Source organism: Mustelus asterias, chromosome 25, assembly GCF_964213995.1.
Source record: "Mustelus asterias chromosome 25, sMusAst1.hap1.1, whole genome shotgun sequence".
In the NCBI taxonomy this organism is placed as follows: Eukaryota; Metazoa; Chordata; class Chondrichthyes; order Carcharhiniformes; family Triakidae; genus Mustelus; species Mustelus asterias.
Window position 1 is genome coordinate 32,118,473 of NC_135825.1, and position 23,858 is coordinate 32,142,330.

At 44.6% G+C, this 23,858-nt stretch overlaps 1 protein-coding gene across 1 annotated transcript in view; it reads left to right on the forward strand.

The window, feature by feature from the left end:
• itpr3 (inositol 1,4,5-trisphosphate receptor, type 3) overlaps positions 1 to 23,858 on the forward strand; it is a 301,852-nt gene that overhangs the window by 162,996 nt on the left and 114,998 nt on the right. The window contains exons 18-23 of the mRNA XM_078242319.1: positions 2,642 to 2,824; positions 8,161 to 8,412; positions 10,327 to 10,471; positions 16,961 to 17,105; positions 21,075 to 21,271; positions 22,670 to 22,802. Of these exons, the coding sequence (XP_078098445.1) occupies positions 2,642 to 2,824; positions 8,161 to 8,412; positions 10,327 to 10,471; positions 16,961 to 17,105; positions 21,075 to 21,271; positions 22,670 to 22,802 (1,055 nt within the window). The remainder of the gene's footprint in view (positions 1 to 2,641; positions 2,825 to 8,160; positions 8,413 to 10,326; positions 10,472 to 16,960; positions 17,106 to 21,074; positions 21,272 to 22,669; positions 22,803 to 23,858) is intronic.

Sequence of the window (23,858 nt, forward strand, 5' to 3'; positions counted from 1 at the left end):
AAAGATGCAGAAGGAGTTCTGTGTTGACCCTTGTTGGAATATATCTTTAAGGGATGTCAGCATGGCATCACATTCAGGGAAATGTGTCCTATGATCCAGCCTCAGTTTCACTTTAGTCTGGAGAGAACACAGCACACACAGCTCTGCAGCTGATGGACGAGATCCTCCGGTCTTCCCTCGGTGTTTTTCTTGGTGGCTGGAGGCACGTGCATTCGCTGGTGGCAGGATCCTCTGGTTCCGCTGCTGTCAATGGGATTTCCCATTGAAGCCACCCCATGCTGCCAGGAGACCTGCGACAGGTGGTGCGATGCTGGTGGGACCAGAGAATCCCGCCAGCATGAATGGCCGGAGAAATCTGGCGGATGTCTTCAAGCTCCCTATCCATGTATAACTGTTCTCTTGCACCTAGTCTTAGTAAAAAAATCCACAAAGTATTTATACAATTTCTTGTGAGGGATTGATGCATTTATCATTCTAATAACATGACAGTTGACCTGTCATACCTAGTCTGGGAGTGTCTGCAGGCTTTTGTGCTCATGCCTTTGTTTTATTCTTAATTGTTTCCAAGCAGACAGAGTTTCGTTTAAATCATTTTTCTCAGATTTCCAAAGCTCTTGCAAACGAACAGAAGAAACTCCAACAAAATTAACCTCCGTTAGCTTTAGACATGGCAAGCAGTAGAAATGAAGTAAGAATTGATTGGGAACATAGGAACAACCTCTTGAATCTATTCTACCATTCAGTAAGATCATGGTTGATTTGTATTTTAACTCCCTTTGTTCCATAGCCCTTAATACTCTTGAGCAATATCCCACCACAGCAGTCAGTTGGGGTGAGTGTGTTGGTGTGCAGTGGTGAGAGCGAGTTAGACTCCCACACACTCACACACACTCTCTCTCTCTCTCTCTCACACACACACATACAACAGTCTTGTTCACACACACACACTCACACTGTCTTGTATACACACTCACACTGTCTTGTTCACACACATGCTCACACACACTTGAAATCATACACACTCTCTTATTCACACGCACACACGCACACACATTCTCACTCATACACACACACTTGCTCATGTATGCATACACACACACCCACTTTCATACACACACTCTCTGATTCAACACAAACACTCGATCCCCGCTTGGCAGCTACTTTCCCCGTGCCAGGGCACCACTTTGACTCTTGCTTCCACGCTGAGAACCTCCCCATTCTGCCCAGCAGACTGACCGCTGCCGTCACGCTGAAGAAAGCTGCTCCTCCAGTCAGAGTCTGGTTCCCTCCCAGTTCCTTGCAGCAGCAAACATGAGAGAGAAATGGCCTGTGATTGGAAGAGCACTTCTTTGAAGAATCTTTGAATTCACTTACCAACATTTTGAACATTGGGTTCGGGCAAAACAGAGAGGCCTGATGGTCCAGGTGCTGGCTCATGGGCCCTGAGTTGCATAAGCCTGCTTTGGATGGCACACACTGCTGCTGATGTGCGTTGGTGATGACGGAAGTGAAGGAGACTGATGGAATTCAACAATATGTAGAGCTCCAATGCTCCACTGATAACAGAATCAACACAGCTTTTTAAAAAAAAACTGGAATTGAAAATTGCAGGCCTAGAAGTTTTGTACAAAATTGATTTGTTTTCTGGACTCATTTTTGTGTTTCAAGTTCAATAGCTTAATGATGTTTCAGGCTAAACACCATCTGGACCAATGCTTCATTTTGTGAAGCCTAGGTGTAACAAAGATGGATATAAATGCTTCATCAAGTGGCAGTGTTATTTTTCTCAGTCTTTTCCCCCTGTTTTTCTACTAAAAGGACTCATATTCATGTATACTACTCAGAGCATAATAGCTTGAGACTGGCATAGCCACACAATGTTCTCTGGTCGACAAATATAAATTGTTCCGAAATGCTGGTTAGTCAATGTCTAGCAAAACTTGTCTCACTTCCAGTTGGCATTTCTGCATCTTCCTTATCCTGGTATGGCTGGCTAATCTTATGCATTACTGGCATGTCATATTGTGAGGTGTTGCTGACAATTAACAGGGAGCATCTCAAGCTCTGCATTAAAAGCCTGCAACATATCATTTTCTGTGACTAACCGCGAGGTACATATTGGAACTTAATATATGGAATGTGAGATTGTTGGTGAGCCTATATTACCCACAATTCGAAGGAGACACCAAGTGCAAGAGGAGCCTGCTCTTTATTAAAACATTTCATAGAGTGAGCTTCATATGTTACAAGTGAAGGGAAGCCTGCATGCAAAATTGCAAATAGAGTCAAATGCCAGATTGAGGTCTCATCTTCCTACTCAGGTGGATATGTCTCTATTCAAAGAAGAACAGTCAGTTCTCTTAATGACTTGACCAATATTCCCATCTCAAGCAACACTTCCTCAATGGATTATCTGGTTGTTCATTTGATTAGTTTGTGGGACCTTGCTGTGTACAAACAGGACTATACCTTTCTACAAAACAACCAGAACTCATATGCAGTGTAAAGCATTTTAACACTTCCTGAAGACTAAGGTACAATATAGATGCCAGTGCAAGTTTTAGCCTGTTTTTTTTTTCCTTTTTGCAAATGCAGTGTAAGGCACAGAGAAGTTAAATGCTCATTTTCATTTTGCTTGCAGATTAAGGCCAGTGAAGGAGATGTCTCAGTCACCAGAGTACATGAGTATGGAGTACTTTGACGAGGAAGTTTGGTTAATTTGGACAGACAAAATGAATGAAATCCAGGAGAAGAGCATCAGACAGTTAGCTCAAGAGGCCAGAGCTGGCAATGCTCACGATGAAAACATCTTGACTTATTACAGGTAATCAGCAAATCATTTATTAAAATCATTCACCTTTTTTAATAAAGTTACATTCAGAAGCAGCATCTTGTCAAAGAATAGTGCTTTAAACACTTGAGTAAATTTATGAGGATGGTCTAATGATTGTTTGCAACAAAGCCTAAAGTTGCCTTCAGGGAAGCTGTGCTGGTGGCTAGGGCAAGTCTCTTTATATCTGCAGATTTTATTTAATGCTAGAATGGCCCTAGCTGGCAGTGCTTGCCCTCCTGATGGGCATGGCTGCCTGGCCAGCAGGAGTAGACATCTTAATGGTAAATAATTTAATTCATTGTAGGATGTGGACGTCAGTGGCTAGGTCAGCATTTATCGCTTACTCTTGTTGCCCTTGAGAAGGTGGTGGTAAGCTTCTTTCTTGAACTGTTGAGGTGTAGGTACACCCACAGTGCTGTTCGGGAGGGAATTCTAGGATTTTGACCAAATGGTGATATATTTCCAAGTCAGGATGGTGAGTGGCTTGGAGGGGAGCCTCCAGGTGGTTGCATTCCCAGGTGTCTGGTGGCCTTGTCCTTCGAGATAGTAGCAGTGGTGGGTTTGGTAGGTGCTACCTAAGGGACTTTGGTGAAAATGCATTTTTTTAATTGAAGTGTTAGATTAATTTTGTTGATATTGCTTTATCAACATCTTCATTATTGCAATAATTATACTAGACCTTTTTTATAGTGAAGCACTGTCATTTCCAACCTCATTAGTATTTGTTCTCAGGATTTCAGCAACACTGGCAATGTTACTTGTATTGTCCATCCCTAGTTCCCTGAACTGAATATTTTTAAGCATGTTTGAAAGGGCTATAATTCTCAACCACATTATGTTGGCCCGAGTCATAGATTCCCTTCCTTTGTAGAACCTTATAGTGCAGAAGGAGGCCATTCGGCCCATCGAGTCTGCACCGACCACAATCCGACCCAGGCCCTATCCCCATAACCCCATGCATTTACCCTAGCTAGTCCCCCTGAGACTAAGGGGCAATTTAGCATGGCCAATCAACCTAACCTGCACATCTTTGGACTGTGGGAGGAAACCGGTGCACCCGGAGGAAACCCACACAGACATGGCAACAATGTGCAAACTCCGCACAGACAGTGACCAAACTCTCCTTAAAGGGTATTCATTATTTTTGCTTTCAAGATCATTCTATTTGCTGCCAGCCCCCTAGTTGCCAAATTAATTGAATTCAATATAACAGTTTGCTCCAAATCCTTGAACATATGACCAAAGGGTTGCTAGTACTTCAATGTACAAACTCCTCAAAGAACATAGAACCCATTATTTCATCATGTCTGCATTGGCTCTTTGCTAGTACAATTCAATACTAATCCAAATGTCCTACTCCTTCTCCATAACTTTGTCTCTTCTGTTTCAAATATTTATCCAATTTCCTGGAAAGACACAAGAGTCTTTGCCTCATCCAGTTCCTGTGGCAAAGCATTCCGTGCTAAATTAAGTTTCTCCTAACCTCTCCCCTCAATCTATTTTTTATGTTTCTATAGCTCTTGGGGCTAAAGGGATCAAGGGATATGGGGGGGAAGGTGAGATCAGGATATTGAATTTGATGATCAGTCATGATCAAAATGAATGGTGGATTAGGCTTCAAGGGCGAATGTCTTACTTCTATTTTCTACGTTTCTGTGTTTCTGTTTGTGATAATATTAAGCTGAAGGCCACACGTCACTATCTCACCAACTGAAGGAAATAACATGTTCCATTCTCAATTAAATCTTTTCATACCTATTCAATCTCCAGTTCACTTTCTCTCAGGATCACGCCCGATTTCTCGGTTCTCGCGATTTTACGACACCCGGATTTACGGCAAGGTCAGCCTCTCGCCAGAAATGGTTGAGAGGCTGAATAATTTACTTAAATTTATTATGATGTTCATTTACATGTGTTTAGTGAGCCCTGCACGCAATCATCCGGGCTCCCTTGCCTTTATGGCCTCGCTGGGAGAGGTTCTCCCCAACAAGGAAAACACCTGCTCTCCACAAATGGGGAACAGTCCTGTTGGCCTCAGGTGGAACTGAGGCCCCCCGGGGGAGGCAGAGGGCAAGCTGGAGTACCCCCTGGGCAGTGCTGGCTTGGCACTGCCAGCCTGGCACCTGGGCAGTGCCCACTGGCAGTGCTGGGGTGGGGCCTATGGGGCAGGGCATGAAGGGGAGGCCCGATGGGGGGAGGGGAGGGGGCCTACTGCATCAGGATCGGGGCGGGGAGAGGAGGGCCGCTGCTACACTGTAGTCACGATCGGATTGGGGGAGGTTGAGATCGGTCTGAGCAGCGGGGGCCAGATGCCCATGCATTGTGGGGCTTGCAACCGGCTGTGGGCCCCCCTCAATTACAGGGAGTGGGGGGGGGGGTGCATGGGAGCTGGTTGAGGCTGCCTGCACTAGCAGAGGCCTGACAGCTCTCTCTCTGTCAGACCCCTACAGTTGCTATTGAGCATGTGCAGAATCGGAGGTCTGCACATGCGCAGTAGCTTCCTCTATAGGCTCACTGGCGAATTAAGCCCAGCCGACTGCCAGCAGCAGCTAGAAACAGTCTGCACCATTTTTGTCAATGACTATGTGCATAAAATACGGTGTGAAAGCTCACCCAAAAGTGGATCAGGAACTCTCTCATTTTCATGCTAACTGGACACTTAGAATCTATCTCATAAAATTCCACCCTGAGTCTCTCTTCATACCTCTAATCTCACATGACTGACTTCTACCTTGTGAATCTGTGACATATTCAGTCCATGACTTTAATGTTGTTTCTATACAGAGACAGGCAAAACTGCATGCAGTAGCCTAACTATGACCCAAATAATGTTTGATATAAATTTGTCGTTATGTTTTTTGTACACTTTATGCCCATTTTTATAACCCAACATTGAATTCTCCTTTGATTTTTATCCATTTGTACATTTAGGGAATACTGTATTTGAATCTTCGGTGATTTTCCAGTTTCCTTCTATACCCATTCTTGTTTCTTGCCCAGATGTATTAATTCTCACTTATCCATTGAAAATTGTTTTGGCTTGCTGTTTGCCCATTCTCCTCACTTTCTCACAACAGCTTGAATATTTTGCTCGCCATTTACCAAACCTACTCTTCTGTCATTAGCAAATTTTGAGATAGAGTTCCCTGCACCTAAGTCATCCATGTATGCGAAGAATATAAGAAGGTGTCTTCTGGGATGCATCATTTTCAATGCTTCTCAAGTCCCAACCACATTGGGACCCTACCCTCACTGTCTGTTTCCTGCTCTTCAGCCAACTCGCTGTCCTGCTCCCCGTCCTGGTTTATACCAGATGCAGAATATTACATTCCCTGCCAGTGGGTTTGCAAATAGAGAGGCCTGTAAAATTCCACAGGGAGGGCTCCTGCAACACTCTCATTGGCCCCATCCTGTCTGATTTTCTGGGGGTGAGGACAAGGCTGAGGGCATCCCACCCACCCTCACCCCAGTTGAGGCCCTTCCCAACCCTCCTGTTTCCTTCCTTTCCCCTGCCCGCCTCCCCTCCCCATCCCTCCCATTCTCTGACTCTATCTTGCACCCTGTCTCTCCCCCTCAGTGACCTCTCGCTTCCCCCAACCCTACTGCTTGCCACTTCCCTCATCAAACATTCTGCTTGCTGACTCTCCCCACCAGGCACCCCTGCCACCCTCCCACTCCCCACTCTCTTGAATCTTCATTGTGAGCAAGGATTTGGGAATGGCTTGATGAGAGGGTAGGAGCTGTGAATTGTTCGATTGAGGAGTAGGACAGAGGCAAGCAGAAGAAAGATGGTGAGAGGCAAAGAGGCAAGTGGTAGAGAGAGTTGGGGATGAGGGGAGGAGAGTCGGAGGGGAGAGAGGCGGCAAGTGGGAAAGCGGCGCTAATCCCCTAACCTATGCATCTTTGGAAACCAAGGAACAATTTTACCATAGCCAATCCACCTAACCTGCATATCTTTGGACTGTGGGAGGAAACCCACACAGACATGGGGAGAATGTGCAGACTCTGCACAGACAGTGACCCAAGCCGGGAATGGAACCCGGGTCAAAGAACAAAGAACAAAGAACAGTACAGCACAGGAAACAGGCCCTTCGGCCCTCCAAGCCTGTGCCGCTCATTGGTCAAACTAGACCATTCGTTTGTATCCCTCCATTCCCAGACTGCTCATGTGACTATCCAGGTAAGTCTTAAACGATGCCAGCGTGTCTGCCTCCACCACCCTACTTGGCAGCGCATTCCAGGCCCCCACCACTCTCTGCGTAAAAAACGTCCCTCTGATATCTGAGTTATACCTCACCCCTCTCACCTTGAGCCCGTGACCCCTCGTGATCGTCACCTCCGACCTGGGAAAAAGCTTCCCACTGTTCACCCTATCTATACCCTTCATAATTTTGTACACCCCTATCAGGGAGAACAAGCCCAGTTTACCCAATCTCTCCTCATAGCTAAGACCCTCCATACCAGGCAACATCCTGGTAAACCTCTGCACTCTCTCTAAAGCCTCCACGTCCTTCTGGTAGTGCGGCGACCAGAACTGGACGCAGTACTCCAAATGTAGCCTAACCAGCGTTCTATACAGCTACAACATCAGACTCCAGCTTTTGTACTCTATACCCCGTCCTATAAAGGCAAGCATACCATATGCCTTCTTCACCACCTTCTCCACCTGTGCTGCCACCTTCAAGGATTTGTGGACTTGCACACCTAGGTCCCTCTGTGTTTCTATACTCTTGATGGCTCTGCCATTTATTGTATAACTCCCCCCTACATTAGTTCTTCCAAAATGCATCACTTCGCATTTATCTGGATTAAATTCCAGATAAATCCCCGGCACTGTGAGACAGCAGTGCTAACCACTGTGCCACCATCGCATTCATTCCCTTCTCCAAACTATTCCATTTTACCTTGAATTAAAGGAGACATCTTAAAACACAACTCTTATAAAGTCCAGCATTTGTAACAAAATCTTTATTCCACATTACCAAATCACCTACTTGCTGATTTTTTTGTCTGTTCTTATACTGTGGAGATATATACAATTCCCCCTAATGAGATATTTGAGAGACTAGGTATAAAGATGTTAATTAATGCAGTTCTATCTCGAATAAAGCTTCTGTTTGGATGGTCTGAATTGAATTCCGAATGGACATGACCCTGAGTATAAAGCTACAAAGGTTGACAGTATTACACAGGTGTTGCAAAACGGCTGGTGTTGAAAGTGAAAAAATGCAGTGGAATAGGCTCCACTGAAGTTCAGGCTAAAAGGTGTTGGCACAAAGGAACATTTCTAAAGTATATTTTAATATATCCCAATGTTTATGTTTTAGGTATCAGCTGAAGCTCTTTGCAAGGATCTGTCTAGATCGTCAATATTTGGCAATTGATGAGATTTCCAAGCAGCTGCGTGTGGATTTGATATTTCTGTGCATGGCTGATGAAACATTGCCATTCGATATACGGGCTTCATTCTGCAATCTGATGTTGCATGTCCATGTAGACCGCGACCCCCAGGAACTAGTAACACCAGTGAAATTTGCTCGACTATGGACTGAAATACCGACAACAATTACTATCAAAGAGTAAGACTATTTTTATTTGTCTCAGTTGGCTTAAGTATGATGCTATGGGCGGGATTTTCCAGCGTTGCTCACCCCAAAACCAGAAAATCCTGCCCAAGGTCCACAGACCTTTCCATGGTCCGCCCCTCGCCCGCATCGATTCCCGTAGCAGTAATATTTGCCTGTATGACTGTATAAGATCATAGACATAGAACCCCGACAGTGCAGGAGGCATTTGGCCCATCAAGTCTGCATCAATTCTCTCTCTGACAGTATCTTACCTGGGCCCTCTAGCCGTCCTATCCTCGTAACCCTGCACGTTTAGCAATCCACCTAACCTGCAAACGCTGCTTCACAGCGCCAGGGACCTGGGATCAATTCCTGGCTGTCTGTGTGGAGTTTGCACATTCTCCCCGTGTCTGCTTTAGTTTCTTCCTACAGTCCAAACCGTAAAATCCCGCCCGAGGTCAACAGACCTGCCCCTCACCTGCTCCGATCCCATGGGGAGAATGTGGAAACTCCAATGGACTGTGGGACGAAATTGGAGCATGTGGAGGAAACCCACGCAGACGCAGGAAAAGAATGTGCAAACTCCACACAGAGAGTCAGGAATTGAACCCAGGTACCTGGCACTGTGAGGCAGCAAGTGCTAACCACTGTGCTGCCCAATAACATTTAGATAGAACAATTTAGGAATATGAATTATGAATATGAATTGAGCAACCCAGAGAGGGTCATCGGGTATAACCCAACAAGGGTCACAATGTGTTATTGTGGGCTGGAGCTTGTTTGAGCAATGCATCTCAAGATGTAGATTGTTCATTTGACATTTTCCTGCTCCCTTAAGGTCAACCCATTTGTCATTAACTTCCTGTAAGTGTGAACTGATAATTCTGTGGCAAGGGCAGCCGGGCATCTGAGACTTTATGAAATGGTGGGATCTATAGAGTACCCCTTAAACAATGAGAGCGAAGGATTGAGGAAGAAACAGGAATGAAAGTGAAGGAAATTAGGTTGATTAAATTCAAAGCCAGTACAGAAAAAGACATGAAGAGAGGGGGAAGCGACTGGGATAAAGATAGGAAGAAAAGAGACAGGAGGGAAAAGATTTTTACAAAGATAACGTTTTAGAATCTCGAAGAACAATTCACCACCTGAGAGACTGAGATGCCACCCTTTCAATCGTTCCTCTTTAATTGATCAGAGAAGTTGATTGGCATTGAATTAATAATCATCACATCATTGAAAGGGCACTTACACTATTAATTACCAGATTAATTCATTACACCAATTTGAATGGGAAATTAATTTGCAAATGCAGCAAGTTTTTAAGAAGGTTAAAGACAAGCACTAATGAGCACCTCCATTCATCAAATGTTTGCACAGGGTGAATACCTGAGCAGCAAATTTGAGATTTTTAGTTCACATCATGGCCGGGATTTTCCAGCCGTTCACACCCCGCTGCCGCTGCAAATGAGGATGGGGAATTTGGCTTCATCCAAATCTCCATTCACTGCAGCAGGACCAGAGAATCCAGCTGGCGTGAACAGCCGGAAAATCCCGACCCATGGCTGGAATTTTACCGCCCTGTCGACCAAGGGAATCGGAGTGGGCGAGGGGCAAATAATGGGAAGGTCCATTGATCTCGGGTGGGGTTTTACGGTTTTGGGACGAGCGAGGCCTTAAATCCCACCCCATATCTTAATCCCTGAACCTGTGATTCTATTTGCAAATTAATAGCGCTGTGCATCATTCACATTCCATTATATTTCCAGTAAGGTCGTAGATTTTTACAAAACAATCCCTGTCAACTGACAAGGTAAGCTGACGTAACCTTGTAAAAACCCTCTCTGGCTATAGCATAACGCGTAATGAAACCCAATTATTGATGAGTGTTGGGAGAAAACTTGACAGCAATTTAATTTTCGTTTTCAGCTATGATTCCAATTTGAATGACTTACGGGATGACAAGAAAAACAAATTTGCTCACACAATGGAGTTTATGGAAGATTATCTCAATAATGTTGTGAATGATTCTCTTCCATTTTCTAATGAGGAAAAGAATAAGCTCACATACGAGGTATTTTTTTTGTGTGTGTCTGTATCCTTACAGTTATTTCAGTTTCTCACTTAGTCTGAACAATGTTGACAATCTGGTGAAAACAGATAGATGATTTATCAGGTTTGGTATCTACAGGACCAAACCTTACCTACAATGAAGGCAGCTATTTTTCATTGATTTTCACAACAGATACATCTCAGTGCGACTACAAGATCTACAAACCACGTTCTTTGAACTAATGCTTAACATGTCATCAGCCATTTTGATGAATGGAGGTCCTCATTAGTGCTTGGCTGGAAACACTGGACAAAAGCTGTGCATTCCTCCCCCAATCTGCTCCAGAATTCATTCCATGAATCTTTTCACCCTGCTCTGTCTTTCACTACCTTAAACAATCTCTTCACAATCTTGTTTTTTTTACCAGTCCCTTTGGTCATCTCCTTTATCTTTATTCTGGCTTTCTGCTTCAAGTTAATATCTCCTACCCACACTTGGTACATGTTACTACGTTAAAGATGCTACATTGTCCGGGCTAATATTGTCTGGAACTGCAGGCTTCATGTGCATTTTGGTATCAGCACCTGTGCAAATGTATTATAAAATGGCTAAAGTGTATGGTCACTCTGGTAGATAGGCCAGTGTTTGAATTGAATGATTAGTTGAAAGGCAGAGTTTGTTTTTCTGGCATTTCCAGTACATGTAGATGTAAACTGGATATGTTTCCAGTGGGACATAGTTTGGTGGGAAATGTATGAGTGGAGGGTGTGAACACCATAAGATATAGAGCAGAATTAGGCCATTCGGCCCATCGAGTCTGCTCCGCCATTCAATCATGGCTGATAAGTTCCTCAACCTCATTCTCCTGCCTTTTCCCTGTAACCTTTGATCCCCTTACCAATCAAGGACCTATCTATCTCTGTCTTAAATACACTCAATGACCTGGCATCCATAGCCTATTGAGGCAATGAATTCCATACATTCAACACCCTCTGGTTGAAGAAATTCCTTCTCATCTCAGTTCTAAAGGGTCGTCCCTTTACTCTGAGGCTGTGCCCTCGGATCCAAGTCTCTCCTACTAATGGAAACATCTTCCCCGTGTCCACTCTATCCAGGCCTTTCTGTAAGTTGCAATGAGATCCCCCCACTCCCCTCATCCTTCTAAACTCCATTGAGTACAGACCCAGAGTCCTCAAACGTTCCTCACATGTCAAGCTCTTCATTCCCAGGATCATTCTCGTGAACCTCCTCTGGATCCTCTCCAAGGCCAGCACATCTTTCCTTAGATACTGGGCCCAACATTGATCACAACACTCCAAATGTGGTCTGACCAGAGCCTTTACAAAGCAGTATGGCCCTTGAAATGAATGCTAAAATTGCATTTGCCTTCCTGACTACGAACTCAACCTGTGTTGTGGGGGAGGGAGGCAATGTATAAATATGTGGATCTAGTAAGAATGCAACAATGTCTTTATGATGGGAGATTTTAATTTTCATGTGCGCTGGGAGACACACAACAGCTCAGCTATTGAAGGCAATAACATTCCCGAGGCTTGGTCAGCTTTATGGAGCAATATGCTTTAGAACTGACAAGGGAGTAGCACAAACTGAATTTTATGATGAGTAACAAACCAGAACTAGCTAAAGGGATTATCTCACAAATAGTGACTATAATATGACAGAATTTGGATTGGAAAATTGCAAATGTCACTCCATTTTCTAAGTAGGAAAGGAGGGAGAAACTAGGGGCTAGCTTTTGCCGGTAATGGGGAAGTTCCACTGCTGGCCAGCAACAGCCAATTCAGAGGTCGCTTCAGGGCTTGCTGTTCAGTTAAAGATTGTTGCAGCTCCCAGTAGCTGTTGACCCAATCACTTAGCTGGCAGCTTAAGCCTCGTCAGTGCTGGTTCTACCACTGGCCATTGGAGAGGGCACCTCATTCATGCCATGCACTTGAAGAGAGGTTGAGTAGGTTGGGGGCACCAAATCCAGACAGGCAGGCCCTGACAATTAGGGGATATGAGTCGCTGAGAGCAGGTAGTGCTGTTGCTGCGGGATGGCCACTGCCGCCGGGGGCTTGCATGTAGAGCTCGTAAAGGAGGAATCATTCCCAGCACCGACTAGGAGGCTGCCAAGTTTCACACAGCATTGTCCCAAATGGCAGTAGGTTCTTCTGATGTGGGAAAAATGCCCTCTAGCTTCGATTGTTTATAATAGGTAAAATATTGACCGTAAGCAACCAGCCCACAGTTGCAAATCCCAAAACAAGTTGTCTATTGTTAGATATGATTCTGTGATTGGGCAGCACTTGCTGAACAGTCCTGAGTGTGCTAATAGCTACACTAGCAACCAGGTTAAGATAATAAATTGAACCCGTAACATCACTCATTTACACTTGCTGGAAGTGACATACATTAACACACAGCGACCTCTCCAAGCAAATGGAATACATTCAAGGCTTGCGCTGTTTTTCAATTGCCTGGCAATTTGGAACCCTATAGTGACTTTCTCCATGGCAACATCTCCGAGTTGACTAGCTCACCAAGCAGCACTCCTTTCTCCTGCAGTACAAGTTGTTATGATTGTTTGAAATCTGGCATTCTTGTGTTTGTCCTGATCGTGCAAGACAAAAAGCTTTGAGCACCAAAGAACAAAGAACAATACAGCACAGGAACAGGCCCTTTGGCCCTCCAAGCCCGTGCCGCTCCCTGGTCCAAACTAGACCATTCTTTTGTATCCCTCCATTCCCACTCTGTTCATGTGGCTATAAGTCTTAAACGTTCCCAGTGTGCCCGCCTCCACCACCTTGCCCGGTAGTGCATTCCAGGCCCCCACCACCCTCTGTGTAAAATATGTCCTTCTGATATCCATGTTAAACCTCCTCCCCCTCACCTTGAACCTATGACCCCTCGTGAATGTATGTCAACATGTCTCACTTTTCAACAATATTCACATTCTGTACTACCAAGTACAGTTTAAATTCTATCAATTAATAAATCTGGAAACAAAAGCTAGTCCCAGTAATAAAACTATCGTCAATTGCTGTAAAAGTTCATCTTGTTGTTGACTTACGTGGGATGTGGGTGTCACTGGCAAGGCCAGCATTGTTGCCCATCCCTAATTGCCCTTTGAACCTATAAAGCTTTAACCACATTGCTGTGGGTCTGGAGTCACATGTAGGCCAGACCAGGTAAGGATGAAAGATTTCCTTCCCTAAAGGGCATTATTGTGGCAGACGGATTTTCAAATAAATTGATGATACGTTCATGGTTATTATTACTGAGACTGCTTTCAATTCCAGATATTTGTTTAAATTGAATTTAAATTTCCAGTAGCTGCTGTGGAAGGATTTGAAACTTTGTCCCTGGGATATTAGCTTGGACTGCTGGATTACTAGCGCAGTGACAATACCAATAAGCCACAATTTCCCTCCAGTTCATTTTGAATCATAGAATCCATTCAGTGCAGAAGGAGGCCATTTGGCCCATCGAGTCTGCACGGCCGCAATTCCACCCAGGCCCTATCCCCTACCTATTTACCCTTGTTCGTTCCCCTGACACCAAGCATGGCATGGCTAAATTTAGCATGGCAATCAACCCAATTTGCACATCTTTGGACTGTGGGAGGAAACTGGAGCACCCAGAGGAAACCCATGCAGACACAGAGAGTACGTGCAAACTTCACGTAGCCACCTGAGGCTGGATTCAAACCCGGATCCCTGGCGCTGTGAGGCAGCAATGCTAACCGCTGTGCCACCATGTTGCCCGATTGGTTCACTGATATCCTTTAGGGAAGGAAATCTACCACCCTTACTTGACCTGGCCTCCGAAATGACTGAACAAGTTGCTCAACTGTATCAAACCATGATAGAAAAGTTGAATGAGAATAAAACTGTATAGATCACTTGGCATTGACCTAGGCACCGGAAATGACAAAGGCATACCTGCCCACTTGAGCTTGCAAAGTCTTCCACAGTAACCTGTGGGGTGGCCTGTGCCAAAGTTGGGAGAGCTGTCTAACAGATTAGTCAAACAACAGCCTGGCATAGTCATACTCACCAAATCATACCTTACGGCCAATGTCCCAGACTCCTCCGTTAACATCCCTAAGATGTGTCCTGTCCCACCAGTAGGGTAGACCCACCACAGGTGGTAGTACAGTGGTGTACAGTCAGAATGGAATGATCCTGGAGGTCTGAAGTGGACAAGTTGTTGGGAGGTATTCTGAGAGGCAGGATCTACAGACATTTAGAGAGGCAAGGACTGATGAGGGACAGTCAGCGTGGCTTTGTGAGTGGAAAATCACGTCTCTCAAATTTGATTGAGTTTTTTGAAGGAGTAACCAAGAAGATAGATGAAGGCAGTGCAGTCGATGTTGTCTACATGGATTTTAGCAAGGCCTTTGACAAGGTACCGCATGGTAGGTTGTTGCATGAGGTAAATCTCACGGGATCCAGGGTGAGGTAGTCAACTCGATACAAAATTGGCTTGGCGACAGAAGTCAGTGGGTGGTTGGAAAGCATTGTTTTTCAAACTGAAGGCCTGTGACCAATGGTCTGCCTCAGGGATCGGTGCTGGGTCCACTGTTATTTATCATTTATATTAATGATTTGGATGAGAATTTAGGAGACATGGTTAGTAAGTTTGCAGATGACACCAAGATTGGTGGCAAAGTGGACAGTGAAGAAGGTTATCTAGGATTGCAAAGGGATCTTGATCAATTGGGCCAGCGGGCCAACGAATGGCAGGTGGAGTTTAATTTAGATAAATGTGAGGTGATGCATTTTGGTAGATCGAAATGATCGTTAATGCTAGGGAGTTGGGGAGAGTTATAGAACAAAAAGATCTAAGGGTACAGGTTCATAGCTCCTTGAAATTGAAGTCCCAGGTAAGCAGGGTGGTGAAGCAGGTATTCAGCATGCTTGGTTTCATTGGTCAGAACATTGAATACAAGAGTTGGGACATCTTGTTGAAGCTGTACAAGACATTGGTAAGGTCACACTTGAAATACTGTGTACAGTTCTGGTCACCCTCTTCTGGAAAGAATATTATTAAACTAGAAAGAGTGCAGAAAAGATTTTACTAGGATGCTACCGGAATTTGATGGTTTGAGTTAAAAGGAGAGGTTGGATAGACTGGGACTTTTTTCCCCAGAGCACAGGAGACTAAGAGGTGTTCTAATAGAGGTCTATAAAATAATACGGGCATAGATAAGGTAGATGTTCAACATCTTTTCCCAAAGGTAGGGGTGTCTAAAACAAGAGGGCATAGGTTTAAGGTGAGAGGGGAGAGATACAGAAGGGTCCAGAGGGGCAATATTTTCACACAGAGGGTGGTGAGTGTCTGGAACAAGCTGTCAGAGGTAGCTAGTAGAGGCGGGTACAATTTTGTCTTTTAAAAAGCATTTAGACAGTTACACAGGTAAGATTGATATAGAGGGATATGGTCCAAGTGTGGGCAATCGGAACTAGCTTAATGATAAAAACTGGGCGGCATGGACAAGTTGGGCCGAAGGTCTTGTTTCCACACTGTAAACCTCTATAACTCCTCAAATTGATTTTGGATATCATGAATTCTCGTGGCATCAAGTCAAACATGGACAAGGAAATACCCTGTTGATTACCACCTACGTCTTTCCTGAAATGATGATTTGGTACTCCTCCATGTTATATACCACTTGGAAGAAGCATCAAGGGTACAGGACATCCTATGAGTGGGGAATTTATATATCCACCACCAAGAGTGCCTTGGTAATACCACTACTGACCAAGCTGGCTGAACACTGAAGGACATATTAGCCAAACTGGGTCTATGAAACCCAGTTTGGCTAATAACCAACACAAGGGAAAAATTACTTGACTATATTATTTTTTTAAATTCATCCCTGAGGACGTTAAGAGTCAACCACATTGCTATGGATCTGTAGACACATATAGGCCAGACCAAGTAAGGATGGCAGATTTCCTTCCCTAAAGGACGTTAGTGAACCAGACAGGTTTTTACAACAATCATTTCATGTTCATTATTAGACTTTTAATTGCAGATTTTCATTGAATTCAAATTTTACCATCTGGTGGGATTTGAACCCAGATAGATTCACATATCCATAGCTGTCCTTTTCCAACAGACATTCTCAACAATGAAGTATAAAATAAGGATGGGAAAGATATTTTTTCTAACAGCCAAAATGGCAAGTGTATGGAAAGCTTTTCCAGGATTTGCCGACCAGGCTTTGATTCACCTGAAATTGAAATTCCTCCAAGATTATCTACTTAGTTAATCTAATTATCTACTTAGATAATCCTCCAGGATTATCTACTCTTCAATCAATATTCATAATAATTGTTGCATGGGCCAGACAATGTTCATAATTACTCCGCAGGGTAGGGATTCATGTTTTGTCCTAGGTGTGGAAATATTTATTGTGTGTACGTCATGTGCTGTATGTTATGAATATTTGTTGTGTTGTATATTAAAAATTCACTGGTTTTTATATTTTGCATTCTATTCTAGGTGGTCAGCTTGGCCAGACATCTGATCTATTTCGGTTTCTACAGCTTCAGTGAGCTTCTGCGACTGACCAGGACACTCCTTGGTATTATTGACTGTAATCAAGATGCCAACATTATGGATACCATGGAGCATGATGAAGGGGGTGGTGAGTATTTTTGTGCAAGAAATTTGTACTCAGGATTTTTTTTTTAGTAAGTGTGGGGCCAACTTTTGATGTGATCCTTTTTTGATGTGGGTAGGAGGAGCAACTCTGATAATACCTGCTTATTGAAAGCAGTCTGAACAGATTGGATCATTGGGCTTCAGTGCCAAAGTAGTGAACTCTCCAACATTTGGGAGAACACTTTGAGCAGGATTTTCCAGTTCCACCCATAGCAGAATCGTCATGGGCACAATGAAAAACTTGATGGATCAGCCAAAGATCTATTGACTTTGGGCAGGAATTTCTGGTCCCAAGGCTGACTGTTTTAGAAAACCTGGGCCCTTGTCTCCTCTATAGCGGCATTCCAATTGAATTAAGATGAGGGAGTTGGGGGTGTCTCGAGGGAGCCCACAGAGAGTTAAACATGATGGACACGAACTTACCGGCCGTTCACGCCACGCTCCCACTGCAGCGAGGTCGGCAAATTTGGCATCCAGCCAAATCTCTATTCACTGCAGCAGGATAGGAAAATCCTGCTGATGTGAATGGTTGGAAAATTCCGGCCTTTATGTATAATACATAAAGTCATAAATAATAACACTTTATACATCTGCCAGTTGCGCAGTTTGAATGGACATTCCGGTTTTGTACATAGTGGTGGATTCTCTGGTCCTGCCAGCAGTGTACCCTGCCACGGGTTTGTCAGCTGTGTGGGGTGGCTACAATGGGAAATCCCATTGGCAGCATTAGGACCAGAAGATCTCGCTGCCAGTGAAAGGCACGCCAACTCTCACTGCCGAGAAACCCACTGATGGAAGGCCGGAGAATTCCAGCCAGTATCTATTTAATCTTTACTCAAGAATGATTGAGTGAATATCAGCTGTTACAAATAAATAATTTTTCCAAGAGTTCTCATATCAGATATGAATTAAACTGTAGGTGTCTTTTTGATGCCAATTTTAGTAAACAGTAAAAGAGAATTCCCATTTTAAATGCTGAGGGAGGCAGAATTGGCAACGAATACTCAGCTCTGACCCAGTTCACATTTGAGATTCATTGGTGATGTTAATGATGAATGTGGTGAAGTGTTCCTGCTCACTTTGTTGCTCACCCTTTTAATCCATGCATGTTAAGCTGAAACTGTTCAGTGCATTCATTAAAATAGCAGACAAAGGAATATTGTACAAATGTTTTAATGATTTGATACAAATATTGAACTGGACCATGTCAACCTATATATATAGATTGTGAAAGGCTTATCATCTAAGACAAATAATGATGCCTTTACTCCACTGCTAATTTCTCAGTTCGACTGCCGGCTCCCCTTTCTGTGTTATGGTGGGTAACGCTGAAGTAGCTGCCAGTTGTGGCTTCAGTCATAGTAACTGTAATTACTCCAGAGTCGGCTGTAAAGAAACAGTGTTTTATTACACAAAATTAAGTAAAGCAGAACCACAAGCCTGTGGTGAACACAACGGGCCCGATTTTACCATTGCGTCACGTCCGCTTTTGGGTGCGAAAATGTGGTAAAGTCGGGTGTGAGGCCATTAACGCGATCCGCGCCCGTGCAGATCGCCCCTTTACCAAAACCCGGGAATGGCGGCGATCCGCTTCGCGCCCAAAACAGGCGCAATGGCGATTTAAATGCATTTGCATGCATTTAAATTGAATTAATGAACTGCCCACACAACTCTATCAGCATTTCCCCCTTTACCATCGCGTTTGCCAATCCGGAACCGCGCCGTAATGGACCTGCAAAATAAAAGTCTGAATCGGGCGCTCCAGCTGCTGAAGAGCGAGTTCAAAGCTTTCAACGGCTCTCTGGCTCAGATGAGTGGTGGGGGGGAGGAGGGAGGCGGGTCAGATCATTCTCTGGTTGGCGGGGGGGAAGGGGAGTGAGATCAGATCGTTGTCTGGTTGTGGGGGGGGGGGAGGAGGAGGAGGCGGGTCAGATGTATCTCTGGTAGGGGTGGGGGGGGGGGGGGCGGTGAGTGAGACCAGACTATTCTCTTGGGGGGGGGGATTAGTGAGGCCAGATCATTGTCTGGGTGGGGGGTTGTGGGGTGAGTGAGGCCAGACCATTCTCTGGGTGTGGGGGGGGGGGGGGGGGGAGAGTGAGGCCAGATCATTGTCTGGGGTGGGGGGGGAGGGGCGGGTGAGTGAGGCCAGACCATTCTCTGGGTGGGGGATGAGTGAGGCCAAATCGTTGTCTGGGGGGGGTGGGGGGGAAGGAGGGGGGCTGGTAAGATGTATCTCTGGTGGGGGGGAGGAGGGGGTGGGGTGGTGAGGCCCGATTACTCACTGGTGGGGGGGGGTGTAGGCAGATGGATCTCTGGTGGGGGGGTCAGATGGATCTCTGGGGGGGCAGGGGGTCCACTTCCACTCTGCAGGCGATCAGTTGGGGGGGAGGGGTGGCGTTCAGTCTGGGTAGCGGGGGGGGTTGATAAGGGGGACAGCGATTTGTGTGGGTAGTGGGGGGGTGGATAAGGGGGACAGCGATGTATGTGGGTAGTGGGGTGGGTGAATAAGGGGGACAGTGATGTGTGTGGGGGCCATCGCTTCTGCTTTTCGCCCCCGGGCCGCTTTCTCCGCTTTCTGCGGCCTGGGAGCGATCTGACACGGACGCGCTTTTTCAAATTTTTTTTCTAACTGCACATGCGCAGTTCAGAGCTCCGATTGTTCCGGGCGTGCTGAGCCCTGCCTGCAGCGCGATGCAGACCCGTGATTTTTATTTTCAGGCTATGTGCTTATGGGGGCGCCTGAAAGCAGATTTCTAAGTCGGATCTGCATTGCGCCCAGATTCAGCGCTTAGAATGAAAATGGTAAAATCGGGCCCAATGTATCCAAACCAGGACAATACAATAATGGACCCACTCGGGAGCCTGCTTTCCACAGGGCTCAGTATATGAAATTCACCTGGTGAGTTAATTACCAATCCCAGGGAGCTTGTATTCAATAAGTCCTACAGTGAGGTCAATCAGTGATTCCCCATGCAAGTCTTGGAGGTTATCACAGTAACAAAGACAAGGAAATCAGAATGATGGTAGGTAAGTGCAACTTCTTGTTGCTGACATTTCTTTGAATGGCTGTTGAATCTACAATGGTTTTTAAAAATGTTCAGAGTCCTTCCCATGTTTATTTTATGCTTGTGCACATTTTATGCGTCTAATGATTTTTGCCCCTTCCTCCAATCATTTTCAGTATCAACTTATCTTGCGGGTGACACATGAGGAACAAAATTATAGAATTAAATTGATAGTCAGTGGGAATTTCTGGTCATTCCCGCTGGCAGGATTTTCCAGTCTGTCTGATGATGACCCCCCCCTCCCCGCCACGGATTCCCCGGCGACGGAGAGAGCGAGCAACGGGGAACTGGCTGGCAGCAGCGGGGCAAAATAGTCCTCCTGCCAGCCAACGTTGGTCCACCTCTGCCAGTGCAATACATGCTGCGGAGGGGGTGGAAAATTCCACCCATTATCTAAATAAAAAACTGGTCTGTACATTGAAGGATTGCTTGGCCAAGTTAGTTTGCTCTTGAGGTATTTCCTAACATTGAGGTCAAAATGAGTGGGTGAAACTCACTCGAAATGGGCGGGTGAAACTAGAACTTGGGGGCATGGCCTCAAAATAAGGGGAAGCAGATTTAGGACTGAGTTGAGGAGGAACTTCTTCACACAAAGGGTTGTGAATCTGTGGAATTCCCTGCCCAGTGAAGCAGTTGAGGCTACCTCATTGAATGTTTTTAAGGCAAGGATAGATACATTTTTGAACAATAAAGGAATTAAGGGTTATGGTGAGCAGGCGGGTAAGTGGAGCTGAGTCCACAAAAAGATCAGCCATGATCTTATTGAATGGCGGAGCAGGCTCGAGGGGCCAGATGGCCTACTCCTGCTCCTAGTTCTTATGTTCTTATGTTTATTGTATGATTCTGGCCCTACTAATCCCAAAACTCCCGTCTTTCCTATATTTTAGGGAAAAGTATGAAGAAGTCGATCCATGGAGTTGGACAGATAGTATCCACTATGGTTCTAAACAGAAAACAGTCTCTTTTTAGTCCGGTTCAACGTCCCATTGTAAACATAGAGCCCCAGACAAAGCCGAAAGATATTCCTGACAGTAAAAACATCACCGTTATGGATACAAAGCTGAAAATCCTGGAGATTTTACAGGTATGAAATGTCACTGGATCTACAGTTATTTATTTATCCTTATTTTCATGCTCCTGATCCTAATGTGTTCTGTACAGCCTAGGTCAGAGTTACATAGAAACTAGAAGCAGGACTAGGCCATTTGGCCCTTCAAGCCTGCTCCGCCATTCATTATGATCATGGTTGATCATCAAATTCAATATCCTGATCCCCTTCCCATATCTCTTGATCCCTCGAGGCCCAAGAGCTATATCTAATTTCTTCTTGAAATCAGACAACATTTTGGCCTCAGCTACATTCTGTGGTAGTGAATTCCACACATTCACCAACCTCTTAATCTGTATTTGTAGTATACTCTAATTAATTTTAATGCTATGTACTTAGATTGCGTTCCCTTTTCCTGGCTTGGTCTCTGATCATAACCTAATCGACTCGCAAATACCAACCTATATCCACTTTTACATTTGAAGAATGGAGTGGCCTACAGGTTTGCAATTCTCCCAACATTGGCTGTCGCCATAACCACAAAAAGCTGAACGTGAAGGAAGCTTCACTAACCTGTCAAAATACAGAACTACGAATATGCTTTTAGAACAAAGCTGGAATCAGTCCTCTTGTTCACAATGCTGTTCTACCCAGCGCTGTCGATTGGCAATCGATACAGAAATTAAAACAATGCACAATGTTAGCCTCCTGAAATGGAAACAGAGTTTAAAACAAAAAGTGCGTCGAAGTATAAAATATCTCAGGAGATTTTCTATGGAGCCGTTCCCTGACAGGATCGTCAGCATGAAGAGAATTGCTTCATGATGTGAGGGGATACATGACCGAGGCCATTGAGTTGTAAAGCATAATTGGAATGAGGATAAGGTGCATTTATAAAGACGAGGCAGTGCTTTGATCCCGAAGCAGCCATCTCTTTGATGGGTTCTTTCTTTGGAACAAATTGGAATTTGATTAGTGAGTGGAAACATGTCAAAGATGTGCAGATTTCAGTTGAACACTTTAAAAATAAATTCTTTTTTTATTTAAGGCCCAAATAGAAAGGGGCACTTTTGTCTTTCTGATAATGCATTTGAGCTCTCTGTGAGCTATATGGAAATGATTCAAAACAATAAAGGGATCAAACTGCTGCCACATGAGATATTGTGCTACACTGCATGATATCATGTTGTCTAGGTATTACAGTCACTTCCAAGTAATATTTGAGCCATTAACTCAACAACTCAACAACAATGAGCTGGTGTTGAGGGGCAATCTTTGCAGCATTCAATAGGTGATTTCAGACTTCCCCTAGAAGAAACAGATTCTAAAATCGTGAAGGCAGGAGGAAAATGCCCCATCGCAGTCCCTTCTCCCCACTCCCCCAAGCAGCAAAAATAAACTTCGCTGGATTAATTTAAGCTCTTTACTTTTCAGTTCATCCTCAACGTCAGGTTAGACTTCAGAATTTCATACCTGCTGTCAGTCTTCAAAAAGGAATTTGTTGACAGCAACCCTATACCAGAGAGTACGGCTGAGGGCGCCATCGCTACATTTATGGAGTCAACAGGTAACAAATAATGACTATCTCTCAGGAACGTTTGACATGAAATGCGTGTGGAAACAACTTATCTGCTCAGCATGATTGAAATCTAAGTTCTCTGTGAGGTGTCCAGCTGTTTCCAGACCACTCTGATCCCTGCAGAGACTTCCCTGTGTGTATTGTGCTCCTTCAATTCTATAGAAAAAAATGACTTCCTGTAAAAAGAAATTGCAGCAGGCTTGTTACTGATTTGTCAGGCAAGATTTCTGATCACTGCCCATTCAGTGATATTAGAAACAACTTGAAGATTTCCTCTGAGAAGTATGGGCATCACTGGCAAAGCCAGCATTTGTTGCCCATCACTAATTGCCTTTGAGAAGGTGGACTGCAGTCTATTTGGGAGGGATGACAATCAAGCATTTCTACCATTATATAAAAGCAAAATACCGCGGATGCTGGAATCTGAAACAAAAACAGAAAATGCTGGAAAATCTCAGCAGACCTGAGAGAGAGAATAGAGCCAACAATTAGAGTCTGGATGACCCTTCCTCAGAGCTCATTTCATCAGCCCAGCTCTGACGAAGGGTCATCCAGACTCGAAACATTGGCTCTATTCTCTCTCCATAGAAGCTGTCACGGATTACCCTGCCCAGTACTGACTGTCAGTTTGTTTGGTTGGAAAATGGAATCAGTTTGGATGAAGAGCACCACACCTCTTGATAGTGCAGAAAAGCGATAATCTAGGGAGTTGGCACCTGGGTTAGGTGGGTCTTTTTTGAGGAACAGCAAATCGGATGCTGGGGTTGGAGACAGGAGGAATGGTGGGGAATATAATTAACCGATATTAATATTACTGAAATGGAGAGGGAGTGGCCTAGTTGTAATGCATTTCTGTGCTGTATATATCTATGACTCGCTTTTAGACTAGTATGCCGGAAATCCAGTTTAATTAATGCTCGGGGGACACGGGTTCAAATTCCACCATGGCAGCTGGTGGAATTTCAATTCAATGAATAAATCTGAAATTAAAAGTTGGTCTCTTAATCAGGGTGACCATGAAACCATTGACAATTGTCGTAAGAA